The sequence below is a fragment of the Penicillium malachiteum genome (assembly GCF_028827825.1).
Source record: "Penicillium malachiteum strain IBT 17515 chromosome Unknown utg000003l:1.0-4950554.0:1.0-4952489.0, whole genome shotgun sequence".
NCBI lineage: Eukaryota > Fungi > Ascomycota > Eurotiomycetes > Eurotiales > Aspergillaceae > Penicillium > Penicillium malachiteum.
The window spans coordinates 2,108,873-2,123,462 of record NW_026643096.1 but is presented as its reverse complement, the minus strand read 5'-3'; the positions used below and the strand labels follow the sequence as shown (position 1 = coordinate 2,123,462).

Sequence of the window (14,590 nt, the reverse complement as noted above, 5' to 3'; positions counted from 1 at the left end):
CTCCGAGGCGAGGATCATGATGATTGGTTGCCGACATTGGTCCCAAGGCTGTGTTCTGGCCTCGAACGGAGGGAGAGTGCCACATGAAACACCATGAGGCCATTTGCAGTGAGTAGCCTGCAGTAGTTCATGAGCAAAATTGTGATTGCTAGAATTCTTCGGTATTCCCCGCGGAACTACCAGCCACTAAAGCCAGAGCTCCACCAAGCTATCGTCTGAGGCATAGCTTCGTCATATCGCCTATGCTTCCTCTCTTCTGCAGCCACGCTTTACCTGGCTGCTTCTTCAAACAGTCTGGGTCTCGGATTTCACCGAATCAGACACAAGACTAGTTCTAGTTTTGACTCAAGAGCCTCTTGATACGAGTTTGAGGTTGAGCTGCCAAGTCATTGTAAGCGTCATGAGATTGTGTACAAAATAGGCGGTACCTTGGGGCTCACTAGTCCAGCTAGTGACTAGTTTTCTCATAATAGCCTATAGGTGCTTGCCGTTTGCCTTAGGCACATACAAATAATTTCGTCAATATTTTAGTTGAAGAAGACATCCATGTCAGTCACGGCCCGGATCGGGACCAGAACCACGAGGGGCATGCGTACAGGCATCTGGAGCGAGAGCTTGATGAAAAGTACACGCGGCACTCGTATGTGAAGTTCATGCAGTTTGCTTGGCGGCGCTAGCTGACACCAGCTGATCCTAGAGGCTGGACCTGTCCCCACAATTACAACCGTTCTAGTTTAACCGACGACTTTCTTCAGGCTTATTCTATCGCTAGTATTTACCTATGAATCATGATCATCTTCCCCGCATTCATCCCACATTGGTCAATTCTTTCTGTTTCTGAATGTGATGAACCTGGTTTTTCAATTGGATCGAGAACTCGTCTCTCATTTCTTGATTCTTGATTGGCAAGTCATTGTTTAAGGCTCGCCTAGAAAATCTCAGATTGTTGGAAATGTGGCATAGAATGGATCAGATCATTTGATATCGGTGTTCGCCGATCAGTTTAGTCGAGAATTTGAAGACAAACATTTGAAAGTTCATGATCTTGATATTAGGTGAAATGCAAACCGACACTCGTGGACGGAAGACCTTGCCGTGACTCAAAGTTGTGCAAAAGTGCGAAAATGCTCTCCGCTCCAAACCTTGATTTCTTCTCTTCTGAGCTCAACTCTCAAACCGTCACAAATCATGGACCAAGTTCGTCGAATCACCGATTCTCATGGGCCAGACATCCAAGCCACGGTCTGACCAACCCATCGGCTTTTCGTACATCTCCTGCTGAAAAACAAAGCATCAATCAAAAGCATCACACCGAGAACTGAGTCTTATGGTAGCCATGCCAGACAAAAACTTGATGTCTATACTTCAGAACATTTTGTAAGAAACGCTCCAATTTTGATTTTACTCTATGGCGGTGGTTTTGTTCGTGGAGATAAAATCCTTGCTTTGGTGTATCACAATGTTGACACTTTCTTCGCCCAGAAGGGGTTTACAACAATTATTCCCGATTACCGCCGGGTAAAATCATCCACTGGCGGTGAGGATGCCCTATATCCCTCTGGAGCTGAAGATCTATCCCTAATTCTAGATTGGGTTGACCAAATCGACCCAGATACTAAAAAGGATCTTTACATCATGGCTCAATCGGCAGGTGGAATGCATCTGGCTAGTTCTCTACTTGCACCGGAATTCAGACAACACACAGAAAGCCTTTTTGTTAGGGACCCGCTCAATACATTGGCGAGGGGCAATCTTTCTTAACGTACCTTTTCACTTTCCAACTTCAACCCTTGACTCATGGGACCGGTTGGTTGAGTATTATGGTACTGAAAATGAGGCTCAAGAAAAATGTCCCTTCGGCTTACTCAAAAAGGCGACAGAAGCCAAGTCACAGGGTACTTTCCTTTTGACTCCCAGGGTCATGGTAATAACTGCGGAGCATGATCCTGTAGATTGCGTGTTATTGCCAGGGCAGGATTTTGCTCGGCTATGGAATCAAACATTCGATTCCGCCAACACACTGGATCTTTTGAGTCATAATCATTTTACTGCAACACTGGCTTTAATGTCTGGGGATTCTGTAGGAGAGGAATGGACCGAAGATCTTCTTCAATGGCTTCGGGACCAATAAATATATCTAATGGTGACTCTATTCTAATTTAAATCTTGTTACATCATATGTACATAAATTCCATGAAAGCCATTTTGTCATCATGGCTCGAGCGATCCCGTAATGAAGCGACAACGAATCGCTTGAGGTTCTCGTAGGTTCACCAAGTAACTCATGTTACAAGTTTTAGCTTCACGCTCCGCAAGGTGCATTTTCTCTTGGGGTGGGTAGCAAGCGGGTGGAGGTTCTGCTAAGTGGTGGCAGAAGAAAAAAAGCATAAACACCCGAGTAGTAAAGGAAGGAGACCTAAGGCCTACTGCCATGGCCCATGGGCTCCAGTCTAGTATTTCAAGTCGATGAAGGGACCCGGAGCTGTGCTATCAAGAGATGGCAGCGATAATCCCACATGCAGCCCCAGCCAGGGGTAACAAGCTTCTTGCAAAGTTGAGTCCAGTCCATTGCTTAACCAAACCAGGGACTTCTCGATCGGACTCCGATGTTGATTGCGCTTTTTGTAAGAGAAGCTTATTCGTTCCAGACATGGTGATGATTGTAAATGGAACAATGCCGACTGTGAGAGCAGCTGCGGCGAGGTAGAGTGCAACGCGATTATATACTACATTCTTATACAGAGCAGCTCCCTGTCCAACGGACCAGGCAAGGTAGAGAAACGAGGCAGCCACGGTGGCTGCAATGGGAGGGTTTTGGGCTTTGCCGGTTTCAAAGAGGGATTTCCATTGTTGCGCAAGTAGCCTTGGAGATTGGTTTGTTTCTTTGTCGTATTGAAGAAGTGTTGGTGTTGTGATCGTGCTCAAACTCGCGATATTTCCTGTTGTTCGAGTCCGAAGCTGTCAGCTATGTATGCTACTACGTCATTCTGCTTGAGAATGTATTAATAGATTGGGTAGATTCCACATACCAGATAGCCATGCTGCACCTGATATACCGATCGCCTGCGCCCAGTAGAAACCAACATTAGGATCCATATTTTCGAGAAGGAATGGAATCGAATCAGGGAATTTACAAGGATATGAGCTGTAAGAAGAGAAAAAGCAAAAAGTCTTACTTATGAAGATTGAACAAAAACCGAGGGTCCGAGAAGGAATGACGCAGGATCAAGTTGTGACAACGCTAGTACTGCATTCAACATGCATTGATGGCATGAGTTGTATCATTGTGGAGTCTTGATGGAGTCTGAACAGGATGAAGTTCCAGTTATTCATCTATATCGACCCACTTTCCGCCTTGATCGGCATTAGGCGGGTTTTGCCGGGCTTTGGAATTGCGTTAAGCCTAATCCGGAAATAAAGCTGGCAGTATCTGTGGGGTAAACAACAAGGCGGTCGGGCGCGTCGAAGGCAGACCTGTTTACTTCGTCTCACTTGACACTTTTGTTCTCCTTCAACTCCCCGATGAGCTTGCGAATGGGTCATCCTACTTCGAATATGATCATGGCTTCACGAACCCCCCTTGCTCAGCTTATCTTCCAAGCCTCTACTTGTATCTGCATGCGCAGTTACAGGCGTCGGCGCATACTTCGGTGCTCGGTCACTTCTTACTCAGGCCCATGCTGAGTCCAATGAGCCCAAGTATGTGTTCAACAGCTGGGGCCCAAAGACCCTGCGCTTGAAGAGCACCAAGTCCGTCAATCACAACACCAAGCGCCTGGTTTTTGAGTTGCCAGGCGAGAATGCACAGAGTGGTCTGACAATTGTTTGTATGTTTCTCATTTTGTGATATTAAAAGATCCGATCGCTAACAATTAAACCAAACAGCTTCTCTTTTGACTTTCTCCCGTCCTGCTGGTAGATGGCTTCCTGTGGTCCGACCTTACACTCCGATCAGTGTTTCAGGTATGGCTCCTAACCTTCTTCGCAAGTCTTCGTTGAATTTCAAACTGACTCAATCTAAACTAGCTCAAACTGGAATCGTCGAGCTTATGGTGAAGCAGTACCCCAATGGGAAGGCCAGCACCCACCTTCATTCCCTCAACCCAGGCGACTCCTTGACCTTCCTTTTCCCCATCAAGGAATATGCATGGGTTCCCAACCGATTCTCGCAAGTCTATCTCATTGCTGGTGGCCTCGGCATTACTCCCATGTACCAGGTTCTGCAGGGCATTCTCAACAACCCGGATGATGAAACCAAAGTCAACTTGATCTTCGGCGTCAACTCAGAGGAAGACATTCTGCTGAAGGATGAATTGGAGGGATTCAAACAGCGATTCCCCACTCGTTTCAACTACTGCTACGTGGTTAGTGACTTGAAGCAAGATAAGCTGGGCCTGCGCAAGGGCCGCATCGATGAAGGGCTTCTCCGAGACATTATTTCACACCCCGACAAGAGCACCAAGGTCCTTCTCTGCGGTCCTCCACCAATGACCAGCTCCTTGGTCGGATCAAAGGTTGGATTTATGGGTTCTGGAAGTGGAGTCTTGAGTCGACTGGGATTCACGAAGGACCAGATCCACTCATTCTAAGAAGGCACACATAACACACCGCGAAACTGAGCATGAACAGGGTTACAGGGTCAGTAAGGAAGAACAGACGAGGGCATCACCGCAGAATTAGCTGAGACGGTCAATTAAGGTTATTTTTCCAGATAGATAGTGGACATTCAATCTATGTATTTTTAGCTCCATTCCGCGCACTTGTAAGGACAATTTTGAAATTAGGTAGATAAATTTGAAGCTTAGGTACCGTATATATTTTGTAGTCAAATGCTCCTAACTTGTGCCAGGTGTACCATTCGTGGATGATCTCGCCAACTTAAGATCCACTAGGTGCAAGCTATCAAGTTGTAGCTCACGAAATATTTCCCAGCTTCGGGCTTTTGAGATCAACAACAATGACAGAGTCATCAAAGTGCATATTAGAGCACGAAACGTCATCGGGTATCACCAGGCTCAATCTGAGAAACCTCGACAGATATTCCCGACTTGAAATGTCATGCACTCGCTCATCTACTCTCTGGATGGAAATTTCTTCACGACATGATCGATAGCATACTCATAACCTGCAACACCACATCCAGCCTGCGGGGAACCATTAGCTGAGCTCAGAAATCAAGCAGAGTAAAGCTGAGACACTTACAATAATCGCCTTAGCCTTGTCTTGGAAATATGAGTGATGCCGCCACTCCTCTCTCGCATGGATATTCGACACATGAAGTTCGATGAAAGGAATTGATACGCCTAGAAGTGCATCTCGAATTGCAACTGAGGTATGCGTGAATCCACCTGGATTGAGGATAATTCCATCTGTCCCATCAGTGCGAGCTTCTTGGATCCGATCAACTATGGCACCTTCCCAGTTACTGGACGAAGCTCATTATCAGCATGAAGGAATACGAAGGTTGGTTCATGAAGCGCATACCTTTGGAAGAAGTCCACGTGGGCATTTAGGTCATTTCCTTGCTGCTTCCCAGCTGCTTCCACGTCGGCCAGACTTTCATGACCATAGATGTGTGGCTCTCGAGTACCGAGAAGGTTGAGATTTGGTCCATTGATAACAAGGACTGACTTCTTTCCGTCACGCATGATGGCAATTGAATAAAATTATGGGCTGCTCGAGTCACAATGGTTGGATAATAGCGTCAATTTATGCGCGGTCGGTAAAGATGCCGATGAGAATACATTCCCTCGGCTTTAGATGCGGAGCGGGGGAGGGCAAGTGGAGTTTATCCCCACACTCCCCAGAGTTCTTGTTCTTGAGCATGCGGCAATGCGTTTTCCCGGCAATGGATCCATCCAGCCCTTTACAGAACAGCTCGGATTTGTCGGTTTTAAAGCTGTGCACTCGGACTTGCGGATTTGGAGCACAAAGCTTTATCCAACTTCTTGTTCTGCTTAACGTGTGCTCTGTTTTCATTTAGCCGCATCAATATCATAAGCTTCTCACAACACCTTATATAGCATCCCTAGTTGCCCTTCTGAGTTGATGTAAAAACCAAGAAATCCAATATTCCTCATCATGTCTCTACCAAAGGTCCATCGTGTCGGAATTATCATGAACGGCGTCACCGGCCGCATGGGAACAAACCAGCACCTCATTCGTTCCATCTGTGCTATCCGCGCAGAAGGTGGCATAGCAACTGCGGACGGTGATGTGATAATGCCAGATCCCATTCTTGTTGGTCGAAACCTAGCGAAGCTTCAAGACCTAGCTAAGACACACGGGATCGACTCATCTCGAGTGACGGTTGATCTTGACGCTGCACTAGCCGACCCACAGAATACGGTATACTTCGATGCTCAGGTAACATCACTCCGAGTCGACGCAGTCAAGAAGGCAATTGCAGCGGGCAAGCACATTTACTGCGAGAAGCCGACGGCTGTAACAACGGAGGAAGCGCTGGAGTTATCTCAAATTGCAGAGAAGGCAGGAGTGAAGAACGGAGTAGTCCAGGATAAACTCTGGCTGCCTGGTCTTGTGAAGCTGAAGAGCCTTGTGGATAGTGGGTTCTTCGGCGAAATCCTGTCAGTGCGTGGTGAATTCGGGTACTGGGTTTTCGACGGGGAGCACGTCGTTTCACAGCGTCCGAGCTGGAATTACCGGAAGGAGGATGGTGGTGGTATTATTTCTGATATGTTTTGTCACTGGCACTATGTTATCAACTCTTTGTTTGGAGAGATCAAGTCCGTGTCTTGCTTGGGTGCGACACATATCAAAAAGCGATGGGATGAGAAGGATGAGCCTTATCAGTGTACTGCAGATGATAGCGCCTATGCTACCTTTGAGCTGAAGAACGGGGTTATTGTGCAGTTCAACTCATCCTGGGCGGTGCGGGTTCGTCGAGAGGATCTACTCACGATTCAAGTGGATGGAACGAAGGGGAGTGCTGTCGCTGGGCTGCGGGATTGTGTTGTACAGCATGAAAGTGTCACTCCGCGACCAAAATGGAATCCCGATGTTGCTGGTATCATCGACTACAAGGACGGATGGACCAAAGTTCCCGATCGTGAGGTTTTGGAGAATGCCTTCAAGACTCAGTGGCGAATGTTCCTTCGTCACGTAGTCAAGGGTGGTCTATGGAAGTATGATCTGCTGGAAGGGGCCAAGGGTCTTCAGTTGGCTGAAAAGGCCATGGAGAGCTGGGAGAACCGTCGTTGGATTGATCTTCCCCAGCTTGTCTGAACAAGGCTTGGACTAAGAAACTTCAAATAGCTGATCGTAAATATTGTATGTATTGAAACGCAGAATATTTACACGAAATTTGTACTGAGATAATGCTAGAGCCACAGTGAGTCGCTCACTTGCTTGAAAGTATCCTCCATCAACATTAATTTGCATTCTTGCACTTAAGGCAAGGAAAGGAACAGTTCCTTCATCTTGGGGAAGTTGGGAGTTCCGAGACCAGTTGCCGGGTCCCATCTATAATCAGTTAGAAAATATTGCTTCTTATAGGAGCCAGGCACTCGACTTACCCTTCAATGGCGGCAAATCCATAAGTACCACAGCCAGCATTAGTGCCGTTGGTGATATCATTGAGAACGTCGGAATGGGCATAAAGAGTTGGGTTCACAAAGCCAACGGGCCCCTTACCTTTCAGAAGTCGCTCCTCGTTGATCTAGATAATATGTCAGTACACTCCAGTGTGTCATGTTGCAGGTTTCTTACCAGTGTCAAGACAGAGGCGAATAAGGGCGATGCCAAACTGGACCCATAATAGAAGTAGTCTTCGCCATCAGTGTAGGCTCGGAAGTTGGCACCGTTAGCGGAAACATCAGGGTATGCACGACCGATGCGGTTGTAAAGACCTGTGGTGATGTTGACATCGACCTCAAACTCCGAGTAGTAGGGGTAGGTTAGATCCGCGGTCTTGAAATACTTCTCAACAGCAGTCTTTTGGTAGTCCGGTTGAGGGAAGTAGTTCGAGAATCCACCGGAAGTGCTGAAATTTGTCGCAGTACCACCCAGGTTAACATGCATGACACTCTCTGCATCCTCGACAGTCTGGTCATCATAGAGCATAGTTCCTCCGACGGAGGTCACGTAAGGGCAGTTAGAGGGATACTGTGGGTTGAAGATTTTGGAATCTGGACCCAGGCATCCGTTCTCATCACCATCGCCTGCGAAGGAGGCAACGCCGTAGTCACCAGATGCAAAAAGAATGGAATGACCTTGGAGACCGAGCTTCATGAATTCGTTACACTGACGCTTGGTGTAGCTGACGGGAAGGTCTGCCTCTGCCTGACCGTAGGAAGCACTGATGACGTTTGTGGGCTTATAAATACCGCATTGCAGCTTGCCTTTGTACCCTCCAGCAGCCGGATCAGGGTAGACGGCATCGATGCTAGGGTCATCACCTGTCTCTCCATAGGCACTGTACGTGCAGTAAGACTGAGATAATATTAAATTAGTGAATTCGAGCAAAAACGGAGCACTTACACCATCGAGAGCATCAAGGAATGTGTTGAAGAGATTGGTGGTGGCAACCTCCTCCGGCTCATAGATCTGGTCATCGACCTGATACAGAGTCACAGACTGAGGGTACAACAACGAGTATCTTGAAAGCTGGTTAGTCTCAACCAACAGTAAGGATAAAGGCTACTCACGCCATATCAATATCAATGTCTGACTCGCCTGAGTTCAGCGAGCTGTATGCTGGAACAGAGTAATTCGCTCCGTCAATCAAAGCTGGAGTCGGGTAGGTACCCTGGGGAACCCATGGAGCATACTCCTTATAGAACAAATCAATGTCCGACTTGGCAAAGTAATCGCCTTGCTCATAGAGACCAAGGGAATTTCCTTTGACGGCGGTCGTGGCATCGGGGATATCATACATGGCCTTAATGCAGGTAGGAGTCATGTTGTATCCACAACCCTGAAGGTCATCAGAGAGTGACAGCGCCTTTGCGGAAAGCTCGTAGTGGTTTCCAACAGATGCCGCGGCCACAGCATTAGGCTTGACATAAGCCAATTGAGAAGCCCTCTTTGCCTTGGTGTGCTTCTTCACCACTGGAGTCAGCTTGACTCCAGGAGTGATATAGTCAATGTGGCCTTGAATATGCTCCGGGACATGGTATCTAAAACACACAATTAGCCACTTGAAACTTAGTGAAGACGGTTGTTCTTACTTATCGCATCCGATCTTCATGCTCGAAGTTGCCGTATGCTTATGCTCGTAGAACTCAGCCAGAAACAGTCGCTCGGCTTCATGCGTATAGGCATCAAATGCAATCCAACCCTTGTTGTCGGAATGAACGACTCGAGATGGATGGATGCCACTTGATTTTAGCCACTGGCGAATTGATTCAACAGCCTCCTCCGAGGGTGCGAACATATCATGCACCTCATCTGCAGACCAATATTTTCCATAACGGGGGGAGTCCGGATGAGATCTACATATGAAGTATTAGTCTAGAATCAAACACATTTCAATTACTAAGTTCCGAAGAGTGACTTACACCTCCATCAGATAATCATAGCCCTTTTCTAGATTATTTTGGCTCAGACCGATACGAACGGGCAGCACGGCATCGCTCTCAACCCGGTTGCCCTTCACCCAGTCATAACTCTGCTTATCCCGTTTCTCATGCAAGACATGCTTGATAGTAGCAGGAGCAGCCCCAGTCAAAGCCGCAAGGGCCAGAGCAACACAAAATTTGCGCACAAGCATCTTGAGATGAGACCCAAATGACCACACTGAAACGCCCCAAGACAGGGAATCGGCACCCTTCAAATACACCACGCATGGTAGGAAAAATGTAATCGCACCATGCTTTAGCGACAAACAAGCGTCTCCACTTCCAGAAAGCGGGATAAACAAACCTCATCTCAACTCGTGGCTTGATTGGACCCGGCGGAGCAGCACGGCCTATGCATGGGGAATGAGACACATTGAAATAACAACTTATCACCGCATGTTCACAAAGCTAAGCCTAAGCAGCAGTGGGGTCAGCAATCGATCCACTAAGACGGTTAGATCGGCTTATTTAGCAGGTTGAAGAGGAGAGTAGACAAGGTCATATCTGTATTTCTCATTTCCGGGGCTTATCATCCCCGCTCTGTCATTTGCCCCTAGTCTCGGCTGCAGGATTTACTCCACTTTAGTGGAGTGATTGGGTGAGTCGTTATCGCAGGGGTACTCCGGACTGGCGTTTCTTCACACACGGAGTAGTGTGATGCAATTAAGTGTAATCTTTCATGGTTATGCAAGGGCGGAGTTCCGACGGCTGATCCCACTCAGGCACCCGGTCCACCACCGGGGCTTGTTTGGTGAGCATCTGCCTCTAACCAAATTATGCTCATGTTAGTAGCACAAAAAAATTGAATACTGTTAAATTGTCACTGCAGCATATTCCCCCCATAATCTGCTTTTGAGAAAGATCACCTGGGCATGATGGTGTCGTTCCTGATATTCTTTGCGTCCATCAATTTCATATACAGTAGGTTTCTGCTGGGCGGTGAGTGTTGACTCTTGTATAAGCTTTCTCCACTCTTCTCCACTTTCTTTCTCCTTTTCTCTTCCTCCAATTATCTGATTCATCCATATGTATATGTCAGTACTCTGTACGGTGACAAACAATGTCATAGAAATAGCTAGATTTTTACAAATTTATGGGTTATGGTTATGCTCTGTCTAGAACCTCTCACCTACAAACAAGCCAAACTGAATGGTAGGCAGGAGAGTCGGTTGGTTGTCTAGCTACCTCTCATCTCCCCCTTCAGTCAACTACTTTCACTCCAACAAAACAGTGGACAGGTGAAGATGGGAGTACACACTACTAGTAGGATGGCTTTTTCAAACTGACTTATTCGCCCTACAAATTACTAGATTATTTTGGTCCTAGCCCTGTTGAACCCTGGATGACCCAAAGTGCTGAATTTGATTTACTGTAGTTGAGCTTGATACTAAGATCTTCCCGCGGACCCTGCCTATTATCCGCAAATGGCACTCGCCCTATCCGAGTAGGCCCTAGATTTGGATTATAGTTATAATGGTCTAGACTATTCTAGGGCTAAGTTCTATAAACTTCTGACCTAATAACTATGTAACTATTCAATAAACTAGGTAAATATGGAAGAGTAGTATCACCGTGACGCCATAAACTTACCGTGGACGCCGAGAAGAATATGACTAAAACTAACTAGTAATAGATAGTTCTAGATTTTCCTTATATCTATAAATTATTTCTATTTCACCCTAGAGACTTACTATCTAAGCCTATATACCAAATTTAAAAGATTTTTATAAATCCAAATCATCCAAACAGTTTCCAAACTCATGAAAAGCCAATAATGTCAGGGGATACAAAGGCATTCAAAACAGATTTATACGGCGAGCATGAGGGCCGCCATCCTTCTATGCAAGACCTTAAGAATCGACTATCATCAGACATCAAAGTGAATCTTGCCGATATAATTGCTGAGCGCCCTGGCACCGCCTATGTGGATTATGATGGCATAACTCGAAAGGTGGCGGAACATGGCAGGCTATATGATGATGCGTTTGATGAAAATATCACCTTTGGCCCCGATGGCTCTGATACCATTTCATCACGTTGGAAAGGCTGGACAACTGCTCATATAAAAACCACTTTTCACTTTGAGAATACTTAGGATGTTTGATCTCATTTTCATTCTATCCATTGAGAGGTCCAAAAGCTCTACTTTGGTGGCTTGAGGGTATATGTTTCTGAAACACCAGAATATTTACACAAATATTGAAATTGGGTATTCAAATGTTCTAATGTGATTCAAGTTCCTGCTGTGTCTCATTTCAATGTTATAACCCGGAATATTTGCTTTGCGAATAAGAGGGTTGTTTATAAATGTCTCTGTACTAGTACCTTCAAGTTTGAAAATTGAATTTGACTATTCCTTTGTGCTTAATCTCAATATGAGTACGAGTCAGAATTGGTTCAAATGTTACTAGTAGCTATCTATCTTAGAATTTGATTAATATTGTCTAGAATCTGCACATGTGCATGTGAGCACTTGATCTGGCTACAGCCATAATTCTCAATAAGCGTGACTCTAACCTTGGAAGGAGGTGACTGCATCCAAGGAGGTTCGCTTGGAAAAGGTAATGGTATCACCAGTTTTTATCCTATCCTTGTTCAAATGTTGTGTTACTGTGGTAGATGCATGCAGAAAAGCTCGGTCTCCGGGTGAATGATAGGACTTTTTGGCCACAGCGCTAGGACCTTGCGAAGTTTCTTGCCCAGGTGTTAGCAAAATTATGACTTTGAATTAACAACGCAGGCATGTCGACTTGAATGATTCTGGAGGGAACCAGGTCGGAAATACAAAAAGATGTCATCAACTAGAAGTTAAAAAAAAAACCCAGAGCGCGAGATGACCCTAGCATCATTTCCTTCCTCCACGAGGTTTTTACAACCGGCACCAAAATAATACCAAAACATTGTTCAGCATGCTAAAAATTGCCAAAAATTCATTTTAGCTATTTATGATACTTGTTAAAATAACCTTGGAAGTGATAGAACAATAGCACCAGGGCACCTGAGGTTATTCAGTGCCCCCGCACCAACGCCAAAGAGGGCGTACCGCGGCACTTGTCAAGGCCTCCTCTACGTTGGCGTTTCAGATTTCTTGCTGCTAAGATAAATAATATGATTTGTGGCTTGGTTGCTTTGTTTACTTTATAGCAACTGAGGTTACTGACGGTAAGAATAAAGGAATAAGAAACAACAGTCTCAGCATAATATTTCAAGTTACGATAACAGATCAAAAACTTTAACAAAGACCTTCCAAGGTTGGATACCTGCCCGTACTTCGATATGTACTATTCCCTTGGTCCTGAATTCCATAATCATTCTCACTTGCGTGCACGATACTAAACCTCGGCTATATTATTTATACAATCAATGATTTATGTTTTTCTCCAGGGCCCTCATGGCGAAAGCCTCATCGCCAAATACAGATCAATTACAACCGGTAGGTCCGATAACGTTCCATATTAATAGCGCTCTATAATTAGCTACGTCTTTAGCAAATCCTGTGGGAGGAACCAACCCTCACTCTGTAAGAATGCGGCTAAGTTTTTCTGCTCAGTCAAAGCTTCCATGAAGCTTTCCGTCTTGAAAGACGCTTCGACGACATATTCATTTCCAGTACCCGTGATATTGGGAAAGGGCCAGACCTTGACGTATAGTTTCATGGTTTCCCATCTGCCAACATAGCGCCTAGTGTGGACCGGGCCAAAAATGCGCGATGTCGCTAACATGCGGGTGCCCCATTTGTTAAGCCTCCAATTTTCGAACTTGTCTGGCGCTTCGTCGATTAGTATTTTCCGCGAATTGGTCGTATTTGGCAGGTCCGTCTCGCTATTCCCATGATCCGGTACGGTCTTCTTGCGACTAATGGAAAGTGTTTGCTTCTGTTAGCCCCATTCGACTTGCGACTCGTATTTCGAGTTTTCAGCATTGAAACCATCGTTTTTAGCCGCAATAAGAGCGGCATCAATATCACCATCCTTGATCGTATACCGCTTCTTATACGTCAACTCCAAGTCGTCTTGGCCCTCCGTCTTACGAATACGAACGCTCCAGTCGGCGTCAAAGAGATCCTTAGGGCTCGTGTCGAGGAACTGGACATTCATATTACTGACGGTCGGGGAAATCTTCAAGGCCGACCGGACCGTGTCCATTAGCTCCTTTTTAGGATCGAGCACGGCTTCTGGGCTGAGAAGAAGCCTGACCTTGTAATCAGGCATCATGTTGGGCGCCGCCTGGGTCGGTGGGACAGGGATGGCGGTCATAGTGAAGGGGTAGTCTAAGAGATAGATGTATAGTAGATGTGAGCTTGCGAGTAGGTTTCGATAACGCAACTTGAGCAACAGAGGAAATTTTATTACACAAATAGGCCAGAGTGGCGCTGTAAAGGCTTTTATTAGAATAAAGTGTAGCTGTAAGGGATGTTTGTCAATTAAATTTTATTGACCGAGAACTAGGGTAACCGTTGTCAGCTTATATTAAGCAATGACACCCTATTTACGAAAAAAGACTATGGTTCTCTAGTTATCGAGAAATTGCTGGCCGTGTTGATATCACTGGCTGGAGCTTGATTTCACTTGATGGAGTTCCTTTGACACCGTGACTGGAATACATAGCGATTAAGTCAAGCGGTAGAGTGACAAGAGGTTTCTTGAAGATACTTTCTGATATATAGGTCAGTAGGCTGCGAGGATTATAAAATAATCTACAGGGAAGATCGAATAGAATAAAGATGCGATGGGGAAGATGAGCTTTGAAATGTTTCTGTGAACCCCGCATCATCAGCGCATTGTACCACCTGGGCAGCATTGTGTGCTGACAAGATCTTTATTCCTAGTATTATAGGACCTACTTGTGACTGCCACGATAATTTAGCTCACTCGAATCAAAATAAGCTTTTGCCGTTGGAATCCAGGCATTGAGACTATCCGAGTCTATTTTGCAAGTATAGCTTCTGACGTGAGTCGTTTCCATACCAATAACAAAATAAAGTGTAGCTGAGCTTGATAGTATAGGTAGTA

General features: G+C 45.8%; 7 protein-coding genes across 7 annotated transcripts; 3 read left to right on the top strand and 4 right to left on the bottom strand.

Moving 5' to 3' along the window:
- Nucleotides 1-2,490: 2,490 nt before the first annotated feature.
- N7483_007122 (anthrone oxygenase family protein) lies at nt 2,491-3,096 on the bottom strand (the record flags this gene model as incomplete). Its single annotated transcript, XM_057090559.1, has 2 exons — nt 2,491-2,939; nt 3,030-3,096. The coding sequence occupies 2 exons, from the start codon at nt 3,094-3,096 to the stop codon at nt 2,491-2,493; spliced, it is 516 nt and encodes a 171-aa protein (XP_056945300.1).
- Nucleotides 3,097-3,110: 14 nt separating this feature from the next.
- Nucleotides 3,111-4,589, top strand: N7483_007121 (cytochrome b5 reductase family protein; the record flags this gene model as incomplete). The annotated part of the gene is made up of 4 exons (XM_057090558.1): nt 3,111-3,147; nt 3,627-3,827; nt 3,886-3,963; nt 4,027-4,589. The coding sequence occupies 4 exons, from the start codon at nt 3,111-3,113 to the stop codon at nt 4,587-4,589; spliced, it is 879 nt and encodes a 292-aa protein (XP_056945299.1).
- A 483-nt stretch (nt 4,590-5,072) lies between these two features.
- Nucleotides 5,073-5,648, bottom strand: N7483_007120 (type II 3-dehydroquinate dehydratase; the record flags this gene model as incomplete). Its single annotated transcript, XM_057090557.1, has 3 exons — nt 5,073-5,144; nt 5,203-5,425; nt 5,485-5,648. The coding sequence occupies 3 exons, from the start codon at nt 5,646-5,648 to the stop codon at nt 5,073-5,075; spliced, it is 459 nt and encodes a 152-aa protein (XP_056945298.1).
- Nucleotides 5,649-6,081: 433 nt separating this feature from the next.
- N7483_007119 (Gfo/Idh/MocA family protein) lies at nt 6,082-7,245 on the top strand (the record flags this gene model as incomplete). The annotated part of the gene is made up of 1 exon (XM_057090556.1): nt 6,082-7,245. The coding sequence occupies one exon, from the start codon at nt 6,082-6,084 to the stop codon at nt 7,243-7,245; it is 1,164 nt and encodes a 387-aa protein (XP_056945297.1).
- Nucleotides 7,246-7,409: 164 nt separating this feature from the next.
- N7483_007118 (S53 family peptidase) lies at nt 7,410-9,730 on the bottom strand (the record flags this gene model as incomplete). Its single annotated transcript, XM_057090555.1, has 7 exons — nt 7,410-7,482; nt 7,536-7,678; nt 7,729-8,451; nt 8,500-8,617; nt 8,667-9,137; nt 9,189-9,452; nt 9,519-9,730. 7 exons carry the CDS (start codon nt 9,728-9,730, stop codon nt 7,410-7,412), a joined length of 2,004 nt encoding a protein of 667 aa, XP_056945296.1.
- A 1,622-nt stretch (nt 9,731-11,352) lies between these two features.
- On the top strand, nt 11,353-11,673 carry N7483_007117 (uncharacterized protein; the record flags this gene model as incomplete). The annotated part of the gene is made up of 1 exon (XM_057090554.1): nt 11,353-11,673. The coding sequence occupies one exon, from the start codon at nt 11,353-11,355 to the stop codon at nt 11,671-11,673; it is 321 nt and encodes a 106-aa protein (XP_056945295.1).
- Nucleotides 11,674-13,456: 1,783 nt separating this feature from the next.
- N7483_007116 (uncharacterized protein) lies at nt 13,457-13,834 on the bottom strand (the record flags this gene model as incomplete). The annotated part of the gene is made up of 1 exon (XM_057090553.1): nt 13,457-13,834. One exon carries the CDS (start codon nt 13,832-13,834, stop codon nt 13,457-13,459), a length of 378 nt encoding a protein of 125 aa, XP_056945294.1.
- Nucleotides 13,835-14,590: the final 756 nt, after the last annotated feature.